This window comes from Cherax quadricarinatus, chromosome 34, assembly GCF_038502225.1.
Source record: "Cherax quadricarinatus isolate ZL_2023a chromosome 34, ASM3850222v1, whole genome shotgun sequence".
NCBI lineage: Eukaryota > Metazoa > Arthropoda > Malacostraca > Decapoda > Parastacidae > Cherax > Cherax quadricarinatus.
This window is the reverse complement of record NC_091325.1, coordinates 13831872-13855451: the sequence shown is the minus strand read 5'-3', so window position 1 is coordinate 13855451 and position 23580 is coordinate 13831872. Positions and strand designations below refer to the sequence as shown.

Sequence of the window (23580 nt, the reverse complement as noted above, 5' to 3'; positions counted from 1 at the left end):
ATAGCTTCCTTGTATGCTTTACTTTCATAGTTCCTTGATAATGTGAGTAGTCACGAAAGCGCTTGGAATTTCTCTATTTTTTCAGAGTGGTTGTTTTGCATATCTATATATATATATATCTATATATATCTATATATATATCTATATATATATATATATATATATATATATATATATATATATATATATGTCGTGCCGAATATGTAAAACTGGTCAATTAGCAAGAACTCATTTAAAATTAAGTTCTTTCTAAAATTTTCTCTTATACGTTTAAAGATATATTTTTTTCATTAATGTTGATGTAAAAAATTATAATTTTGCACCAAAAGAATCTTAGAAAACTTACCTAACCTTATTATATCAAGCGCAATTTACTTTAGCCTAATCCTACTAAATATATTTTAGATTTGTTTACAATAATTTAATACTAAACAAACACTGTGAAATATATTTTTTTCGTTAGGTTCAGAATGATTTTGCCGAAATTATTGCATACACAAATTTTCACTTGTCCTATATGGCAAGATGAGCCAAGATCGTAAGTTCTGCCTATTCGGCACGACATATATATATATATATATATATATATATATATATATATATATATATATTTGTATGGGAGGCAAAGCGATCGACATACATTTATATTTGACAGTGATTAAAATGTTTAACAAATTTAAAATTAATGAATAAGATACACGTGCAGCATTTAGGTTTCCTCATTACCAAAACGTTTTGCCATCGGAACAGAGTTCTTCAGTTGAATACAGAGGCGATTATGCTACCGGAGACAGAGTAAGGAAAAGAAAGGCAATTTTGAGATCTTCAGACACTCTCCCTTAATAGGTGTTCACTTTAGCCTTCATTGAAGATGGTCAGTCCATCAGCCTAAAGCAGAGGCATAAGGATGGATAGTTATATACTGGAGTAAGAGGTAAGGTGCAGCAATTGAGGAAGGTGGACAGATCCCACTAGAGGAAGTCATTCCAAACAGATGTTTAATAATATAACAGAAAATATCTCCTGTACCAGTGTCAGTCATATATGGTGTACAAGACTTTCAAATTAATAAGAACATGTGCAACACTTAGATATTTTTGATGCCTAATGTTAAACCTATGCAGTAAGCTTCTTCAAGCGAATGCAGAAGTGATTTTGATACTGGGGACACCTCAAAATTTCTTCTCTACTTCCTCTACTGTCTCCAATCTTAAAATCACCTCTTATTCGTCTAACGAAGTCTACTGCGCAGATGAAACAGATGATAGGTCCACTTCCTTGGATCGGTTAGTGTCCCCTCACCGGCATCAAGGAACTTCCCTTGACGGTGACCTTGGTATATACCGTGACTATAAAACAATTGCATTTTCCTAAACGATGAGATCTCGGGGTGTATTCATGACTGTGTTTTGCTCGTGGAGCGAGAAATTGTCGCTTCTTGTCGCTCACCAGCTGTGTCGACGATTTTTATTGTTTTACCAGGATGATCGCTGTGTGAGTGACCATAATCCTCACCTTAAATACAGAGAGACTTAAATTCATTAAACCAGTTGTTTTTCGTTGCTGTTATTGTTGTTGTTGTTGTCATTGTTGTCATTGGTGCTGTTATAGCTGGGAAAAGCTAAATTCGCATGGGTATGCAGCGCATGGAATTATGGGAAGCAATCAGGTTCGATCCAAGGAAAGGGAGATTAGGTCTAATCCCTTGGATCAAGAACTTCTCAACGGCTCCATAGAACCACCTTCGAAGGGTAGTTGTGGTTAAGAAATTCACACAATCTGTAATAGCGTGTTTCTTGAGTAGTTATCCTAGCCGTGCTTTTGTGGTTTATAAAACTGTGTAATTGTGGCAACCTTTATTGAAACAGTTGAGAGAGATGAGATATACTTTATTAGTCTTATTATATTCACGGAGAAGCGCTAAATTCGTAGTGGGAGCATACAACGTCCGGGGTATGGGAGGTAATCAGTTTCGATCCAAGAGGAAGGTAAATCTAATCCCTTGGACTAGGAGCCCTTCACCGGCATCAAGGTATCCTTCTCCCTCATCTCTTGAAGTGTGAGACACATATTATAGATGACACATGGCACGAGAAGCTCTTAACATAAACACACTTGCCTGGATGATACACATAGGTAGATCCGTCAGATTCCTGCAGTGTAGCACTGTGTTTATCCTCGCTCAGAGTGTGTTTAATGGGCCCTCGATATCCACAAAGTCAGTGTCACATTGTGGTGGTCCCAATCTCAGTGTTGCATGGCAATGGCCCAAATTCAGTGTCACTGTGTCGTGTCCCCAATCTTAGCGTCACATGGTAATGGCCCAAGTTCAATGTCACATTGTCGTGGCACCAAGCTCAGTGTCGTATGATGTAGTAACATAGATTGAGCTCTTCTATCCAGAGGACAGGGGCAGTAGGATAGGGGTCGCCCATGAAGGATAGAGAGAAAAAAGCTGATAAGAAACTGAGGTGGATGACAGGCTCGGCTGGACACCTGAGCTAATTCTTCAAAAGCAACTTTCAAGGATAGGTGTCTTGATACTGGGGAAGGGCTCTTGATCTGAGAAACTGGAGTTACCCTCCTTCCAATTCCTCTGACTTAGCCGGATTACCTCCCACTCAACATCGACAAGCAGTCCAATCTACAGTAAACTAACTCCCTCACAAAGCTTCTTTAAACAGTGCATTTTTTTTATAAATGCAATTGAAAAATCACTCTCAAAACTGAATAGCGAGTAGCAAGGCCTTGGTACGCTCTATTCAGTTTTGGAGGAACTTTTTAAATAGCATTTTAAAAAAAAAAACACTATATAGCTGAGCTTTATAAGAGACCAACTGTGTTACTCAGGAAAATAACAAATACTCTGTAAGATGAACAATGAAGTGCATGATAGTGCATGGGGTAGATGGGATAGATGGGTACGAGACAGCAGTTAACTGAAGCAGGTGTGTAGCCTCAGTGTGTGAGTCTTCATCGACCTTACGTATGGGTGTGTATATGCATGGTCTCACTTTCACTATATTTCTCAGGCAGGGAAACGAGATCAATATTGATGAATATTAATTTTATTTTTTTAATAACATATCGGACGTCTCTCACAAAGGCAGGGTGGCCTGAAAAAGTACAACTTTCATCATCATTCATTGCTTCACTGTCTTGCCAGAGGAGCGCTTACACTACATTTATAAAACTGCAACATTACCACCCCTCCTTCAGAGTGTAAACACTGTACTTCCCATCTCCAAGACTCAAGTCCGGCCTGCCGGTTTCCCTGAATCCCTTCATAAATGTTACCTTGCTTACACCCAAACAGCACGTCAAGTCCTAAAAACCATTTGTCTCCATTCGCTCCTAACACACTCACGCATTCTTGCTGAAAGTCGAAGACCCTCGCACACAAAACCTCCTTTGCCCCCTTCCTCCAGCCTATCCTAGGCCGATCCCTACCCCGCCTTCCCTCTACTACAGATTTATACACTCTCGAAGTCATTCTATTTCCTTCCATCCTCTCTACATTTCCAAACCATCTCAACAGCCCTTCCTCAGCCCTCAGGATAATAGTTTTGGTAATCCCACACCTCATCCTAATTTCCCAACTATGAATTCTCTGTGTTGTATTCGCACCACACATTGCCCTCAGACATGACATCTCCACTGCCTCCAGCCTTCTCCTTGTTGCAGCATTCACCACCCATGTTTCACGCCCATATAAGAGCACTGGTATAACTATATTCTCATACATTCCCCTCTTTGAATATTAATATGCGTATTAATAATACGTATCTATTTTTTTTCCTTCACGGATTAGTTTACAGGAAAAGAAGCTATTATCTAATCTCAGCTCATCTCATAGACTAGCCCTATCTAAAATATATTTAGAAGAAGGAAATTAAAAGCAGGCCTTATTAAAAACGAAAGACTGAAACCCAACAAATGGGATAGAAAATAGAGACTAAACGCTCCTACAAATCCTAACTCCAGCCTGCACGGCTCCAGAAAAAGTCAAAATAGTCGTAGAAGCTCTTCAAAGTCGCTAAAACTTCATTTAATAATACAAGACGGGGAAATTACAGAAAATCTATTTGAATTTCACCGATCTGAAGCAGAGCCACGAGGAAGAGTCCAACAGAGATAAAACTATAGTACAGGTTTCTGGCACCAGAACCACACAGCTTCTAACCTCAACCATAAAAACTATGGCTGCACAAAACAGGTCAGTGCATAAGCCGAGTGGCTTGCGCACTGGCCTGGAGTTTTACGACTCATTCGCTATTGGTTCAAACCTCACCCGTTCCATGGTTTGTGTGCAAGAGTATTATTACGATTTCATGAGTCATTGCTTACTTAATTTGTAATTCAAACTTTGCACATTCAGATAATTCCTACAACTTCGTTATGTTTTAGATCCGTTCAACTGAAAATAGTGACGTACACCCCAGACGCTTGAGAACTGGCAGGTAGAGTACTTCTCTTGGCCTTGTACTTGATATTACCCGCTCCTTTGTGTTATTGGGATATAGTACTATTACTTTGTTTTGTGTAGCCATAGTTTGTTGGATCTATCCTTTATCAGTAAGTCAGCAGTGTATTAATATAAGAAACGCCAAGATGATAGCACAGTAGTGACATGAGTCAAGGATTTAATCTTACAATGTAAATAAGCTGTCGTATCCTTAATTGGTTATAGGCCTACCATGTCTGTTATAGGCCTACCATGTCTGTTATGCGAAGTAGTTTATGTTAGGTTAGGTTAGGTTAGGTTAGGTTAGGTAAGTTTGCCGGGAAACAGACAAGTGTTTCCCGACTCGGGTCTTAGTCATATGATAACCTGCCACTAGAGCTTTTGGTCATCTGACCGAGGCCTTCCACTGGCTTACCGGTCCACCCCTTTAAATATTATAGTCATAATACTATATGCAAAAGTAGTTATATTATCTATAATGTATACTATCAAAGAAGTTTTTATGACAGTTATCTTACTTATTTATATTAAAATAAGAAATATTTATTTTATTTAGGACCTAGTGTATACAATATACTGTATATGGTAATAAACAGTATATGATATAAATCTATATATAATATTGTAACTGGTAAAATATATATATATATATAAATCAACAGCACAATATTTGTTGAAGATTTTTTTTGCTGCTGTTGTTATTGCTGTTATTTATAAGGACAAGTATTGTTAACTTGACAATCCGTATGAATGTTTAAAAAAAATGTTTTTCCTTTCTTCTGCCTCGAATACAAGATCATTATAAAATGCAATTTTGAGACAAGACAAAAATACCTCAGCAGATCATTCTTACTGTTGATGCTACAACCTGATGTGAATGAGAAGTAACTTTTTTTTCTTTTTCTAACTTTCGATCTGATGTAACCCCCAAACCGAGCCAAAAAAACAAATAGAATATACTCGGAAACATTTAACTACCACGATAAGTAGTGTAACCGTAGGGACTGAGGAGAAGGGGGATGTGGTAGTGTTCCTCTGGCCTCTCAATAACAAAGACAATCTGTAAGAAAATAGATATTATTATTATTATTATTATTATTATTATTATTATTATTATTATTATTATTAGTTGTTGTTGTTCTTCAGTATCGAGTTAAATTGCTCGGTTAAACTCGGCCATTTGGTCATCTTTTAACATATAAACAAGGTATCCAAGCCGGGGGGGGGGGAGTGAATAGTTATTTAATGTGCAAATTGTAATTTTGGTAGATATATGCCACGTAAATTATTAAAATGCCAAATCCATAGGGGTCACATTGTTCCTGGAGGACGGGTGGCAATCGGGTTCGATGCAAGGAAAAACAAGTGCAGTTCCATGGATCAAGAGACCATCACAGCTTAATAACAGCCTGGTTAAACGAACGACGTCAGATCCTCTGAAGGGGTGTGCCTAAGCGCTGATTACGACCTGTTTTTCCGAAGAATTTAAGGTGCTGTTCTCCTTTGTTGGATTAAACCGTATTACCTTGCATTTTCCTAGTGTTATATTTTCATGTGGGTTTAGCATTTTAACATGAAAATAATATTAGTAATAATAATAATGAAACACGGAATGGAAATGGTGTAAAATACCAACATGATGTATAAAACACACAAAGGCAGCACAGTGTGATTTTCTACTGAGGTTTCGCCCATACAGTGCCTTAATAAAGCCCATTATGTGGGCAAAACGTTGTCAGTTATATACTGTATTATATTGCATTCATGTCTCCTTTTCCATAGCATAGAACAACATATGAAACAAGAATGTGGAAAATAATGAAGACTGTGAAAGTAAAGCAAAACCTTCGCTAACATGGGGTTATGTTCCTGCAATTTTGTGTTTTATTGAACTTAACTTTATTTAGATCAAAGGATATGTAAGAAAAATGGAAATACGTTCCAAGGAGCTCATTTTTAAAAGCACACTAATGCTCACTCGTAGTAAAGTGCTGTGTTTGAAATTTTTTGAGCAGCGCATTGGGAGAAAATCAAGTTTGAACCGAAGGTGAGGAAAATAGCTACAGTTCCTTGAATCAAGAGCCCTTTACCATCGTCAGTGAGATGATGATGATGATGATGATGATGATGATGCATCAGGCTACTAAGCAGTGCTCAAGCAGATAAGAAGCAAAAGAAAATATGGCGAAGATTAATGTTTTGCAGCTCTAAACTTGTATGGGCCGCACATCAACTTCTGCTACGTTAGTATTTTTTTCTTAGGCAACTGGGAACAAATGGGTCTTCAGTATTTAATGAAAACTGTCTTATCTGGAGCTTATGTCATACAATTTGCTAATCTTAAGCTTGATACATTTTAAAGCAAAACATCACCCTAAAATTTCATTACTCACATATCATATCTGTTGACTTTTTAACTCTTAAAAAAAATGGAGAAAATTTTATTATAATGAGAGTTGCTGATTTGTCAGAATTCAGCATTTTTAAGCATTTTTGGAAGTAAAAAAATTTTAGAATCAACATCTCTAATGCTCTGCACATTATACCAACATGTATTTGCATTAATTTATTGTTACTGATAATTAAAAATATTAAAACGTGCCCTTGGGAGCCGAATGACACTCACCTCAACATATGGATAAAATCCATTTGTTCCTAACTGTTTGAAATAATTTTCAGTATCAAAAAACATCTTGTAGGTTCCTTGTACAAAGGCTTCCTGTGTAAGAAATTGTCCAGCGCGTCCATCATTATTTGTAACTCTGTAAAAGAACAGTAGTGTTATAGTCAGTAGGAGGCACTAAACCCACAGGGGGCCATGCAACGAATCACTGAACGGGTGGGGTTCGAATCCATGGCATCCCCCATTCATTCTGTGATTTGTTTGCAATCGTCTTATTAAGATTTCGACAAAGAAGAAAGGCATGAACATCCAGGAAAACAAAAACTGCAAATTAAATTTATTGACAGGCTGCAGTAGCTAAGGATTGTTCACACAACCAACAGTTGTGACTATTGCTAGTCACAACTATTGTGACAAGCAATAGTCAGCTATTGCTAGTCACATTCTGTAAGTTATTTACCTACTGGGTCATACAAAGCCTGGTAATTGAGACGTTAACGCGTTTGATCAAAGAAGGAGAGGGCAGCTTCAGAGGCGCCTGACATAAAGTGCTCAAGTTGCGCTGAGGCGAGTAAAGAAGTTTGGCTAATTGCTTTGAAGACCCGCCATATATGGTTAGGTTAGGTAAGATTGGCCAGGAAATAGGACATATTATATTATGGCCCGCCACTGGAGTTTTTGGTCATCTAACCGAGGCCTTCTGCTGTTTTACCCATCCACTCCTTTAAAAATTAAGGTTACACGAGGCTCAGACACTCTGGGAAGAGCAGCAACCATGATTCAGAACCCAATGACTGTCTCGGAAATGATCAGTGAAAAGTGTAGGACCCGTGTCTAAGAAACATGTGTAGCTAAGCTATCATGGCGTGCTAAATATAAATATATGGACTCAAAACCGCCATCTAGCAGAAAGATACTAAAAAATACCCTTCCTCAACTTCAGCTAAAGATATTCCATGTTTCATCTGAGGGAGAGGACAGCTATAAATCCTTGGATCAAGAGCATTACAATAACATCAAAGCTCTCCCTATAAAGAGAAGAACCTGTGAGCTGCGATGAAGAGGTTGATTTTTTTTCCCGTGTGAAATTGCGTGGCGTTTGTCGTGACACCTTGATGTTGATGTAACGTGACACCTTGATGTTGATGTAACGTGACACCTTGATGTTGATGTAACTCTGACTTCATATTTTATACTAATAATGTATCTGATTTACTCATTTTGATCATTTTTTCTTATGACTTGTATGGCCTCTTGTTCCCAGGTAATTAAAGAGCTGATAATCTATTTATAATTTTCTCCTATAATATATCCAATTAAAACCTCCGTGATATTTTTTTTTAATCTCGCTTGTTCTATCTAGGCTGGAATATTGCTGCACACTAACAGCACCTTTCAAGGCAGGTGAAATTGCTGACCTAGAAAATGTACAGAGAACCTTCACGGCGCGCATAACGGAGATAAAACACCTCAATTACTGGGAGCGCTTGAGGTTCCTAAACCTGTACTCCCTGGAACGCAGACGGGAGAGATACATGATTATATACACCTGGAAAATCCTAGAGGGACTAGTACCGAACTTGCACACGAAAATCACTCATCAGAGTACAAAACAAATTCTGGCCACAAAATAGAGCGAAACACCAACGTCAAAGACCTGGGAGTGATCATGTCGGAGGATCTCACCTTCAAGGACCATAACATTGTATCAATCGCATCTGCTAGAAAAATGACAGGATGGATAATGAGAACCTTCAAAACTAGGGAGGCCAAGCCCATGATGACACTCTTCAGGTCACTTGTTCTATCTAGGCTGGAATATTGCTGCACACTAACAGCACCTTTCAAGGCAGGTGAAATTGCCGACCTAGAAAATGAACAGAGAACTTTCACGGCGCGCATAACGGAGATAAAACACCTCAATTATTGGGAGCGCTTGAGGTTCCTAAACCTGTATTCCCTGGAACGCAGGAGGGAGAGATACATGATTATATACACCTGGAAAATCCTAAAGGGACTAGTACCGAACTTGCACACGAAAATCACTCACTACGAAAGCAAAAGACTTGGCAGACGATGCACCATCCCCCCAATGAAAAGCAGGGGTGTCACTAGCACGTTAAGAGACCATACAATAAGTGTCAGGGGGCCCGAGACTGTTCAACTGCCTCCCAGCGTACATAAGGGGGATTACCAATAGACCCCTGGCTGTCTTCAAGCAGGCACTGGACAAACACCTAAAGTCAGTTCCGGATCAGCCGGGCTGTGGCTCGTACGTTGGTTTGCGTGCAGCCAGCAGCAACAGCCTGGTTGATCAGGCTCTGATCCACCAGGAGGCCTGGTCACAGACCGGGCCGCGGGGGCGTTGACCCCCGGAACTCTCTCCAGGTAAACTCCAGGTAAACTACGAAAGCAAAAGACTCGGCAGACGATGCAACATCCCCCCAATGAAAAGCAGGGGTGTCACTAGCACGTTAAGAGACAATACAATAAGTGTCAGGGGCCCGAGACTGTTCAACTGCCTCCCAGCGTACATAAGGGGGATTACCAATAGACCCCTGGCTGTCTTCAAGCAGGCACTGGACAAACACCTAAAGTCGGTACCTGACCAGCCGGGCTGTGACTCGTACGTTGGATTGCGTGCAGCCAGCAGTAACAGCCTGGTTGATCAGGCTCTGATCCACCAGGAGGCCTGGTCACAGACCGGGCCGCGGGGGCGTTGACCCCCGGAACTCTCTCCAGGTAAACTCCAGGTAAACTCCAGGGAACAATACACTGTGTATGAACCATTTACAAAAAAAAAAAAAATCAGTGTCTCAGTGAAGAAACCTGTTAGGGTAGCGAAATGTTTGCACCCGATCCTTATGAATTATGACTGAAAACTGAAAACTAAGGTTTGAGAAGTCGGCATTTTCACCCACCAGAACACAGACCAGAGAGAGCGAGCACGTTTAACGAGGCTCCTACGTAATTCATTGCTCCAGGTAAAAATTTGTAACAGGAAGGGAAGGGGAGAGGAGGGTTTTTTAAGCAGGGTCCACTGCAATTATCTACCAAAATAGGAAGCTGGTTGGATGTTTAATTGAGTTTAAAGCCTATCGAATACTCGATGGGTCATTAAGGCCGCCTTTAATTAACGTATTCATCACAGTCAAAGATATTTTAACCCCTAAAATGTGGATTAAAATAAACTCAGTGCATATACACTGCGGAATATACACCGAACATTGTATATTATCTTGGTTGGTTAATTGGGTTTGAAGCCTATCGACCACACAAGGGTCAGTATGGCTGGAGGCAACCTGCTCACCACCAGTCAATACTTTAATTCTAAAAAAAGGTATTAAAGTGAACTCTCAGCGTATAAACACTGAGATAAATACACTTATCTGTGAACATATGTAGGAAGCTGTGAGTGTATTATTGTTTAGTTTGATTTTCATAAAAATAACTAAATATATTTTAATAAGGCACCGAACGGGTGGGATTTGAACCCATGGCGAGTGAATCGTAAAACTCCAGGCCAGTGTGTAAGCAAATAAACCCGCTCCTTAGTTTGTTTGCAATCGTGTTATTACGATTTCGTGAGTTATATTTTAATAACTATGACATTAATGTGATCCGAAGTTAGTTCAGGCAGTTATCTGATAAATACATCTAAAAAAATATGTAAATCGCCTTTCTAAAATATTAACAAAACAGTGAATATTTGGTACTAATTTGACTCCTGGAATTAACATTAGAGTCTCTCTTTAAGCATTTGAAATAAGTTCTCATTAAACTTACCTGGTTGCAACTTCCTGCCAAACACCGTCTTGTAGCCTATGCAGAGAGATCTTCATATTAGCTGCTGGTCTTCCCATGGCAGTGTCCAGCACATGACTTGTCAGAGGATTGCCTGACATTACTTTTGACAGAAGCAGAGATGATGCCTGGAATATTAATCATACAGTACTTCAGTACTGTTTCAATAAAAATATATTATGATGAATTACGAGATAAAAGTTGTTAAAAAAGCATCGATGTAGGTTAGGATCTTTCGTTTTTAGCATCTGTCCTATTGGACAAGGTAATATGTACAGTGTCTATCAAGGTTCTCCCCCACCCTGGTCTCAGACCGAGCCGCGGGGGCGCTGACCCCCGAAACCATCTCTAGGTATACTCCCCCTAGCGAAGAACGAGGCTGGTCCCGTATGGTTGTTCAGGCAGTACGACTGTGACCAGATATAAACATATAAATAGTTCATTATCACTGCAACTTGTTCATCTATCAAAACTTAGCGGTCCAGTCCCTGGACCCATTATGTACCTCTGTAATCCTTTAACTACCGCCCATAGTGTGAGTATGAGGTGCATAATAAGCATGTTAAACTTAAACTATTACATTTTATCGCTGTAAGTAGTGTTTCATCAGGTCATTTACTTAATAAAACTCCACAAAGAGCGAAACATCGTCACAATAAAGGCTCTGAGCTTGTGTCTGTTCTTCACAGTTTATGTGAGAAGTAATAGACACAAGGTCATCTTAACCTTAAATTATTTATACGAAGATTATAAAAACAAAATATATATACATAAGATATCCGTAACGATAATAGTTGTGAAGTGTTGAAAAACGATGTAGACAGCATGATCGACCGATAGTAACTACCGTTGTACCAAAAATAAAACAATATGTTCATTAACAGTTTCTAAAATATCGCTTAAGCAATGCAAATGTATATTAAAAAAAATGCTTACGATATAAATCTAATAATTCATACAAAATTTCATTCATATGAATTAATATCAAGATCTTAGAACTATTTTGCTGCCCTGTTAATAATAATAATAATAATAATAATAATAATAATAATAATAATAATAATAATAATAATAATAATAATAATAATAATAATAATATCTTTATTTACTACAAGTACATGCACATGGTATACAGGCCTAGCTGACATCAATGACATAAGAACATAAGAAAGAAGGAACACTGCAACAGGCCTACTGACCCATGCGGAGCAGGTCCATCCCCCCCGGATTAGCCCCATGATACCCCCCCCCCGGATTTGCCCAATGACCCACCCAGTCTGGTCACCTCCACTCAAGGACGGAGCACGGCACCAGACCCAGCAGCACAAGCTAGTCAGGTCCAACTCACACCCATCCACACCCACTCATGTATTTATCTAACCTATTTTTAAAACTACACAACGTTTTAGCCTGAATAACTGTACTCAGGAGTTTGTTCCACTCATCCACAACTCTATTACCAAACCAGTACTTTCCTATATCCTTCCTGAATCTGAATTTTTCCAACTTGAAACAATTGCTGTGAGTCCTGTCTTGGCTGGAAATTTTCAGCACGCTATTTACATCCCCTTTATTTATTCCTGTTTTCCATTTATACACCTCGATTATATCCCCCCTAATTCTACGCCTGTCGAGAGAGTGCAGATTCAGGGCCCTCAGTCTATCCTCATATGGAAGATTTCTGATACATGGGATCATCTTTGTCATCCTCCTCTGTACGTTTTCCAGAGCATTTATATCCATTCTGTAATACGGTGACCAGAACTGAGCAGTATAGTCTAAATGAGGCCTAACCAAGGATATATAGAGTTGAAGAACAACCTGAGGACTTCTATTATTTATACTTCTAAATATAAAGCCAAGAATTCTGTTAACTTCATTGCAAACACTAATGCACTGTTGTCTTGGTTTTAGATTACTGCTAACCAGAACTCCTAAATCCTTTTCGCAATCAGTAGTATTAAGATCTACATTATTTAGTTTATATGTTGGATGGTTATTTAACTGTCCAACATTTAGAACTTTGCATTTGTCAATATTAAACTGTATCTGCCACTTCTCCGACCATTGCATCAGTCTATTCAAATCATCCTGGAGTGCTCTAGTGTCATCTTTAGAATGAATTGGACGGCCTATTTTGGTGTCATCAGCAAATTTGCTTATGTCGCTATTTATTCCCTCATCTATGTCGTTTATGTAAATTGTGAACAACAACGGGCCCAACACTGACCCCTGAGGAACACCGCTTGTGACGTGCCCCCATTCTGATTTCTCCCCATTTATGCAAACTCTCTGCTGCCTATTTGTCAGCCATGCCTCTACCCAGGAAAAAATTTCTCCTCCTATTCCGTGTGCCTTAAGTTTCCTCAATAGCCTCTGATGTGGAACTCTATCGAATGCCTTACTGAAGTCCATATACACAATTTCATATTCATTACCATGATCTACCTCCTCAAACACCTTAGTGAAAAAAAGTTAGTAAATTCGTAAGACAAGAACGCCCCTTTGTAAAACCGTGTTGAGATTTATTTACCAATCTGTGCCTATCAAGATGGCTACGAATTGCTTCGGCAATTATTGATTCTACTATATAGAAAGCCCCTTGTTATGCTGAGCATTTCGGGCACATTAGGTCAGTGTCCCAGGATGCGACCCACACCAGTCGACTAACACCCAGGTACCCATTTTACTGATGGGGAACACAGACAACAGGTGGAAAGAAACACGCTCAATGTTTCTACTCTGGCTGAGAATCGAACCCAAACACTAGTGCAACATTTGGGAAGCTTTATTGTGTAAACGTTTGGCCAGATACTAATGCCGGAAAAAAAAATCCCCCCCCAGTACCAACAATACCACCAGTCCGATAACATTCTTCTTTGCAAATATACAGGGTCTAAAGCCAGCAACAAACAACAAAATACCTTTCATCCGTGGACTGCTTGCAGAGGCAAAGGCAATGTTCGCGGCTTTCACTGAGACCCACATAAAGGATCACTTGGACAACGAAATATGGATCCCAGGTTACAACCTATACAGATGTGACAGAGTGAACAGGCAAAAGGGGGGGGTTGGCCTGTACATTGCAGAGTCACTTGTTTGCACAGAACTGCTTAATGCCTCAAATGACGTAGTGGAAGTTTTAGCAGTAAAGGTCGAGAACCAAAACCTAGTCATTGTGGTAGTCTACAAGCCTCCGGATGCAACATCCCAGCAATTCCAGGAACAGCTGTTAAAAATTGACCACTGTCTGGAAAATCTTCCAGCTCCTGCACCCAACATCTTGCTCCTGGGGGATTTCAACTTAAGGCACCTAAAATGGAGGAATATAGCAAATAATATTGTTGCAGTAATAACACCAGGAGGCAGCTCTGATGAAAACTCACACTCACACGAGCTTTTAAATCTCTGCACAAAATTCAATTTAAACCAGCAAATAATAGAGCCTACTAGACTGGAGAATACACTAGACCTCATATTCACTAACAATGATGATCTGATAAGAAATGTCACCATATCAAAAACAATATACTCAGATCACAACATAATTGAGGTTCAGACATGTATGCGTGGAGCCCCAGACCGACAAAATGAGACTAGTCACGAGGGAGCATTCACCAAATTCAACTTCAATAACAAAAACATAAAGTGGGACCAAGTAAACCAAGTCCTAACCGATATAAGCTGGGAAGATATACTAAGCAACACAGACCCAAACTTATGCCTAGAACAGATTAACTCAGTGGCACTCGATGTATGCACAAGGCTTATTCCTCTAAGAAAAAGGAGGAGTAGATGTAAAATAGAAAGAGACAGGCGCTCCCTTTACAGGCGACGGAAAAGAATAACAGAGCGGCTAAAAGAGGTCAATATATCTGAAATGCGCAGGGAGACACTGGTCAGAGAAATAGCAAGCATCGAACTTAAGCTAAAAGAATCCTTTAGGAGTCAGGAATCGCGGGAAGAACTAAAAGCTATAAATGAAATCGAAAGAAACCCAAAGTATTTCTTCTCCTATGCCAAATCAAAATCGAGAACAACGCCCAGTATTGGGCCCCTACTTAAACAAGATGGGTCCTACACAGATGACAGCAAGGAAATGAGTGAGCTACTCAAGTCCCAATATGACTCAGTTTTTAGCAAGCCGCTAACCAGACTGAGAGTCGAAGATCAAAATGAATTTTTTATGAGAGAGCCACAAAATTTGATTAACACAAGCCTATCCGATGTTATCCTGACGCCAAATGACTTCGAACAGGCGATAAATGACATGCCCATGCACTCTGCCCCAGGGCCAGACTCATGGAACTCTGTGTTCATCAAGAACTGCAAGAAGCCCCTATCACGAGCCTTTTCCATCCTATGGAGAGGGAGCATGGACACGGGGGTCGTCCCTCAGTTACTAAAAACAACAGACATAGCCCCACTCCACAAAGGGGGCAGTAAAGCAACAGCAAAGAACTACAGACCAATAGCACTAACATCCCATATCATAAAAATCTTTGAAAGGGTCCTAAGAAGCAAGATCACCACCCATCTAGAAACCCATCAGTTACACAACCCAGGGCAACATGGGTTTAGAACAGGTCGCTCCTGTCTGTCTCAACTACTGGATCACTACGACAAGGTCCTAAATGCACTAGAAGACAAAAAGAATGCAGATGTAATATATACAGACTTTGCAAAAGCCTTCGACAAGTGTGACCATGGCGTAATAGCGCACAAAATGCGCGCTAAAGGAATAACAGGAAAAGTCGGTCGATGGATCTATAATTTCCTCACTAACAGAACACAGAGAGTAGTCGTCAACAGAGTAAAGTCCGAGGCAGCTACGGTGAAAAGCTCTGTTCCACAAGGCACAGTACTAGCTCCCATCTTGTTCCTCATCCTCATATCCGACATAGACAAGGATGTCAGCCACAGCACCGTGTCTTCCTTTGCAGATGACACCCGAATCTGCATGACAGTGTCTTCCATTGCAGACACTGCAAGGCTCCAGGCGGACATCAACCAAATCTTTCAGTGGGCTGCAGAAAACAATATGAAATTCAACGATGAGAAATTTCAATTACTCAGATATGGTAAACATGAGGAAATTAAATCTTCATTAGAGTACAAAACAAATTCTGGCCACAAAATAGAGCGAAACACCAACGTCAAAGACCTGGGAGTGATTATGTCGGAGGATCTCACCTTCAAGGACCATAACATTGTATCAATCGCATCTGCTAGAAAAATGACAGGATGGATAATGAGAACCTTCAAAACTAGGGAGGCCAAGCCCATGATGACACTCTTCAGGTCACTTGTTCTATCTAGGCTGGAATATTGCTGCACTCAAACAGCACCTTTCAAGGCAAGTGAAATTGCCGACCTAGAAAATGTACAGAGAACTTTCACGGCGCGCATAACGGAGATAAAACACCTCAATTACTGGGAGCGCTTGAGGTTTCTAAACCTGTATTCCCTGGAACGCAGGAGGGAGAGATACATGATTATATACACCTGGAAAATCCTAGAGGGACTAGTACCGAACTTGCACACGAAAATCACTCACTACGAAAGCAAAAGACTTGGCAGACGATGCACCATCCCCCCAATGAAAAGCAGGGGTGTCACTAGCACGTTAAGAGACCATACAATAAGTGTCAGGGGCCCGAGACTGTTCAACTGCCTCCCAGCACACATAAGGGGGATTGCCAACAGACCCCTGGCAGTCTTCAAGCTGGCACTGGACAAGCACCTAAAGTCAGTTCCTGATCAGCCGGGCTGTGGCTCGTACGTTGGTTGCGTGCAGCCAGCAGCAACAGCCTGGTTGATCAGGCGCTGATCCACCAGGAGGCCTGGTCACAGACCGGGCCGCGGGGGCGTTGACCCCCGAAACTCTCTCCAGGTAAACTCCAGGTAAACTCCAATACAGAGAAGAACGTAGAACATGTGGAGGAGTTTGAGGTAATCAGTCCCTCAGCCTGGAGTTCACATGTTCAGTCCATCACTGATGATAATGGACTGAACACATGTGGTATTGTTGCTTTTATTTTAACTTTTGTATAAACAGTACCGTACAGTATACAATTAAAGTAATTGATATGTAGAACCTATTTTATAGGAAGCCCTTTATTATACAAGGCATTTCGGGAAGTTAATATTAATTGTAATACCCAAGTTAATAATGTGAATAAGTTCTTCAGGTTTCATCTCCATAGCCATAACTCAACTTGGTAGTGACAACATAATTGTCAATAACGCTTTGGATTTTGCAAAATATAATAAATATTAATAATAAATGGGTACGTGGAGGTTAGGATTAGTTTTTTGCAAAGTTGGGTTACATACGGTCGGTTAAATGGACCTGTGGCTCGGTTAATAAAGCATTCACCTCACATACTGGGTGGCCGGGATCGATCCCCCGGCATGGGTGGTTCGTTGGGCATGTTTCCTTACACCTGCTCCCCATGTTCACCTAGCAGTGAGTAGGTACCTGATTGTTAGTCGACTGCTGTGGATCGCATCCTGGGGAACAAGACTGAATGACCCCAGTGGAAATAGGACAGACAATCCCTGATAACGCACTGACTTTCTTGAGTTATCCCAGGTAGATTAACCCTCCGGGTTAAAATCCAAACAAATCTTATCTTAGTAACCATTATCGCGGCTACAGCGATACACTCGTGTTCACTCTAAATATACCAAATTCTCAAATCATCCAATTTTGGGGGCCAAAGACGTCCATATTGATCCTTTTAACTAACCTTTCTATCGTTTTCCAAGTGGTTCTGAATAACCTGCAGTCGATGAGAACAATCAAAAGGCATTGTATTTCCTTGTCTGACTAACCTTGGAACTTTGTGATGGAAGGAAACCTCACTGAGTCAGCATGACGTGATGGTGTTGGCAGACGATCACCTGCCATCAGTAATACTATTGTGTACAGCTTCCAGTCACTCATAATAATAATAATAATAATAATAATAATAATAATAATAATAATAATAATAATAATAATAATAATAATAATAATAATAATAATAGTAATAATAATAATAATAATAAAATCACCTCTCTTCTTCCCCCCCCCCCCAAAAAAAAAAAGGTGGACTCTGAAAACAGCACTAACAACTCGAAATAACTTGGGAATACTCAATTATTGGGAATAAGAGGCGCGTTGATAATACTGCAAATTCTTACCAGTTATTGTGATGCGATTAGAGAGAGATAAGAAAATAAAGTTGGTAAGAAAATAAAGTTAACCATGAAAACGGTTAATAAAAAGCCTTTACATTAAAACGCTCTAATCATTAAGCAGTTTTTCTATATTAATATTTCAATAAACTTCCTTGATCACAAATCTCTTGGATATATTAATGCAAATTTATTGCATATTTCCGAGTGTTGCCCAGTTACACCTCGAGTCGCGCTTTCTACAAGAGAGATTTAATAGAAAACGAACAAGTTAATAGGAAACTGTTGAAATATGTAATTAATTTCCTAAACGCAGATTACGATTTCGTTAGGAATATTAATCCGGAGGGATAGTAACCCAGGATAACCCACTAAAATCAGGATGCCTTTTATTTCCATCATGGTCCTCTACTCAAGGATTCCAATGGAAATAAGTTACTTTGACTATTTTTTGGGTTATCCTACGTAATTTAAACATAATCAACCAACACCAAGGTACCCACTCACTGCTAGGCCAACAGGGGCCACAGGTGTTTAAAGACTTACCCACACTTCTCTTGCCTCTCAGGATTCGATCCAGGTGATAATAATGCACGAGTGAGTGAGTGAGCGAGTCAGTCAATCACTCAGTCTATTAGAGGTACAACTACACTTTAATGTTGAGGTAAAATCTAGCAGGGTGGACTTCCTCTTGGGCTTGGAATGAAAGAATGAAGAAAGAGATTTGAACCTTGTTATACATGTTCAGGGTGATGCTCAGTTATTGTGGCAGCTTCAATGCTTTCACCTTCGGCGATCATGAATAACGAAATGACACAATACCGTGACCGGAACAATACACAAATAACCCGTCCAACTTGGATCATTTACAAAGTCACACTAACAGAAAAGATGGTATGTATAATGTTTGTCAGGAAACAGGACAAGAGTGTTCTGATGCGGGTCTAAGTCATTGATGACCCATAGCTGGAGCTTTTGGTCATTTGACCAAGGACTTTCGCTAGCTTGCCAGTCCACCTCTTTAAAAATCATGGTTACGATTATAACCATTAGGAATTAAGATAACAGAAAAAAAAGATGAAATCAGTATACATACAGGCCAGTTGGCAGGGACGGGTCAAGAGAGGTGGAAGGAGTAGTAGTGGTAAGGCAAGTAGTGAAAGTAGTAGTGGTATTGTAAAGTAGGGAGAGTGGTGGATGGGACAAGAATAGAATATAAGTAAGTAAGTAAGTTTATTCAGGTATACACAAATACAGTTACATAGATTATCATACACAGCAGCATATGTGTAAAGTACCTGCGATGACCCCCAAAAAATCAGACAGAGTGACTTATTTCCGTTGGGGTCCTTTTACCTTATTACTATAATATTAAGGTTATAATATCTTATTTTTATTCTATAATGGAGATAACATCTTATTATCATACTAAAAAGACTATCTACTACACGGGGGTCATTAAGACTATCTACAATACGAGGATCATTACTAGGAATAAGGTAAAATTACACGTGTGTTAGCTAAAAAAAATAAAAAATCATCCCCCTCCCTTTCTGTAGCTACATTCATCAGACATCTTTTGGCTCTCTTCTTGAACTGGTTCATGCTATGACTGGCTTTGACATGTGCGGGCAGTCTGTTCCATTCCTTCATTGCTGTACAATAAAAGGTGTTTGAAGCCTGGCCACTGACTGTGGGTACTACAAAGTTGTGCTCTCTCCCCCTAGTACTATGATTGCTTTGGTTCCCAACCTTGACAAAATTGGCAGCAAGTTATTCTGGACACTGTTTGTGAGCAATTTTATAAACATGATTTAGCTTCAGTTGTTTTACTGTCTTCAACATTCAGCATACTCAAATGCTGTAATTCATCCTGGCCTACATGCTTTCTTGGACCCAGGACCAGGACGAATCTTACCATTTTGTTCTGGGTAATTTGCAGTCTATCTTTCAGTTTTTTTGTCAAGGCAGAGTACCATGAAGAGCAAGCGTAATTCATATGACACTGTATAAGGGCTAGACATAGGGTCCTGCGAGCCTCAGTAGGTAGAGGAATTTCAGTCTGGCATTCGCTTTCTTTACTACACTGTTCCCTATCAATTCTCCTGACATGCATGGGTCAAAGGGGATTCCCAAATATTTTATTGAGGAAACTGAAGTGATGGGCTCCCCATTACAGTGGACATTAAAATTATTTACCTTTCTCAGTTTATGCTTCGTGCCAAAGAGAATGACTTCAGTTTTCCCGAGGTGTAATTGGTGGTTTGTTGTCTGATAACCATTTGCTGCAGGACCCCAGTTCCAGTGTTAATACATTAGCTATATCTTGTGGGTCTTTTGCACTTGACACTGATAGGCATGTCGTTAACATAACATAGGAATAATAAGGGACCCAGAATACTACCTTTGGGTAGTATTCTATCGGCAGGGGTTCTGATTCCGTTTTGTTGATTTTGACAATTTGTCTCCTATACCGACAGCTTGAAGTTTCTTACATAATATATTGTGGTTGACAGTATCGAAGGCCTTTTGCAGGTCTAAGGTAACCAACTTATGAGGTTCCCCACTGACTTTTCAGTTCTCAAGTAATCCATCAGATTAATTAGGGAGGTGTCGGTTGAGTAAGATCTTCTAAAGCCTGATTGATAGCTATGGAGAATGTTGTTATCATTAAGGTACTTAACTAATTGACAGTACACCGCCCTCTCTAGAATTTTGGATATTATACTGAGTATACTAACAGGCCTATAGTTGCTTACATCAGATCTATTATTTTTCTTGAAGATAGGAGTAACTCTGGCCTCCTTGAACCCCTCAGGTACGGTATTAGTGGTGATGGACAAATTTATTATGTGAGAAATAGGGATTGACAATTCAGAAGCACCATCTTTTAGGAACTTAGACGGGATTTTATCAGAACCAATGCTCTTAGTTGGGTTTAACCTGCTTAGTTCTTTTTGAAAAAAGTCATGAGATACACTTACTACTTGAAAACTGTTTGGGGTTACCCCTTTATTGGTATAATATGTTTGAAACTTATCTGAGTCTGTGTTAAAGGTATTTGATGCAGCTGGTAGCTTACTTACTGGTGTTGATGTGACACATGTGTGTAGGAGGGTGAAAGGAAGCAAAAGTGAAGGTAGGGGGCAAATGTAGTAGGAATAAGTAAATAAGTTTATTCAGGTATACACAAATAGTTACATAGATTATCATACATTGCAGCATATGTGAAGATTAGATTTTTTTAAATTTTGCCACCGAAGTGGCTAGTTTATTGTGCGCCCCATATCCATCCTGTGGACGGTAGCGCAAGAGCATATGGATACATAAAAGGCCTAGGAACTAGGCCCCAAAGGGTTAACAGGAATACATATGGATTTATGTCTACATATCTATAGTTCACTTATCTGTTACAAACAAATTTAGGAAATTTGCTTAGTATATCCGGTATCTAATTTTCATAAATAAGATATCTTGACATGTCACATAGGTTATTATACTGTCTGTCTCTGTATTCCTCAATAAGTGGACAATTAAGCACATAGTGTTCAAGACAGTGACCATATGTCTGATCACATAATTTACATTTAGTTTGATCATCATCTGTGTGTCTCCCAAACTGCCAGAAGTACTTGTAACCAAGCCTAAGCCTGGCCACTACAACATCAGTCAGTCTGTTCACATTGCACGTTGCTCCATAAACATACTTATCTACGCTCATGTTATCATAGTGGGTTATAGATCTACTCAGGCTCCTAACTGCATTCCTATAATAATCATTTTCATTATTTACTTCTCTCCTAATATTATTCCTAATGCTAGACACAGTTATACCAAAGTTATATTCTACATTCTCCTTCTGGGTACTCTTCTTGCCTAACATATCAACTTTATCATGAAGGAGTAATCCAATGTGTGATGGGATCCATAGCAATTGTACATTAATTCCTTTGTCCCTAATTTTTGAGTATCTATACCTGGCTTCTCCAATGAGCATGTTGTCGGAGTCATTATATGAGTCAAGAGCCTTCAGTGATGACATAGAATCAGTAATGATGATAGAGTCAACCTCAGTGTCATAGGTTAGCTTTAGCGCCATTAGGATTGCAAACAATTCAGTTTGCAGTGTAGACGCCCAGTTGTTAATTCTTATGCCTAACTCAACAAATTTATTATCGTTCTTAACTAGGGAGGTGGCAATAAGAGCAGATGCAGCCCTGCCAGAAGACTCCTGTTTAGATCCATCAGTGTATATAACTTGTGATAACTTATTACTACCAGCTAAGTGAGAAATTTCTTCTTGAGCAGTTGCTCTAACAAGTGATTTAAGGAAGGGATTACTAGCAATGAGCTTCTTGGGAGGGACTTGCAGGTATGTGATATTAAATGAACACATCTTCCACGGAGGGGTGAAATGCTCTTGTTGCCTACAGTGATACAGTTCATGCAGGTTATAAAACTTAATGCAATTGCACGTTTTCACAATTCATTTAGATCTGTGTGTATTTACCTCTAGACACTTGGTAAGATTCATTGTGACAGTGTCTGGTTCGTTTCTCAACATTCTAATACCGAGTACAGTGTTAATCTCAACAATCCTATCACTGATACTAGAAATACCAAGCTCCTTCCTCATGTTAAGAACTTTTGTAGATCTGGGACAGCCAAGAATAATTCTGAGAGCTTCATTTTGCATTAACTCCAAGGGTCGGAGAGAACTTTCTCTAGTTAATATCAACATATCAACATGGGAGCAGCATAATCAATTAAGGATCTAACATAGGCTATGTACATCATTCTCACGATTCTCACATTAGCACCATAGTTGGGGTTGTAGCCAGCAACAGCTTTGAGAGCATTTAGCCTATCCTTGCATTTCTTATTTAGTTGTGGTATAGTGGATTTGTTAAATGGTACATCTACACCAAGATATCTGTAAGTTTTAACGTAGCTAATGATTTCACCCTGCAAATAGATGGGTGGGGGATGTCGTTTGCTTGTTAATATCTTTGTTTTAGAGGAAGATATTATGAGGCCTAGTCGATTACAAATTGCTTGAACTTCATTAAGAATGGTACTCATCTTCTTATGCCCTGTTGTATGGATCATTATATCATCAGCATAGCTTATAGTTATATGTTTAAGTGAGGCAGGTAGAGCATTTAGGAGAGCATTAATCAGAGTATTAAATAGCATGGGACTAAGCTCCTCCCTGAGGTGTACCTAAAGACATTTCTTTAGATTCACTTCTAAAGCCTTGGTAAAGGACAGAGGATACTCTATTTGACAGGTATCCTATTATCCAGCAGAGTAAGCTACCACCAATATTAATTTTGGCTAGTTCATGTAGTATAACGGTTCTGTTCGCAATATCAAATGCAGATTTTAGATCAAGAAAAGTGGTAAAACTAGTAGAGGTGTGTGCAGTGAGAAAGGTGGAAATACAGTTCTGCACACTTTTACCTTTCATGAACCCATAGAGGTAGGGGGTAAGTTGGTGTCTGAT

The 23580-nt window shown here is 39.5% G+C and overlaps 1 protein-coding gene across 1 annotated transcript; it reads right to left on the bottom strand.

The window, feature by feature from the left end:
• Window positions 1–3050: 3050 nt before the first annotated feature.
• On the bottom strand, window positions 3051–17777 carry LOC128693784 (5-hydroxyisourate hydrolase). The gene is made up of 4 exons (XM_053783658.2): window positions 17645–17777; window positions 10875–11020; window positions 7092–7227; window positions 3051–5525 (listed from the first exon to the last, which is right to left on the bottom strand). The coding sequence occupies exons 1-4, from the start codon at window positions 17705–17707 to the stop codon at window positions 5436–5438; spliced, it is 435 nt and encodes a 144-aa protein (XP_053639633.2). The 5' UTR covers window positions 17708–17777; the 3' UTR covers window positions 3051–5435.
• Between the last annotated feature and the right edge of the window lie 5803 nt (window positions 17778–23580).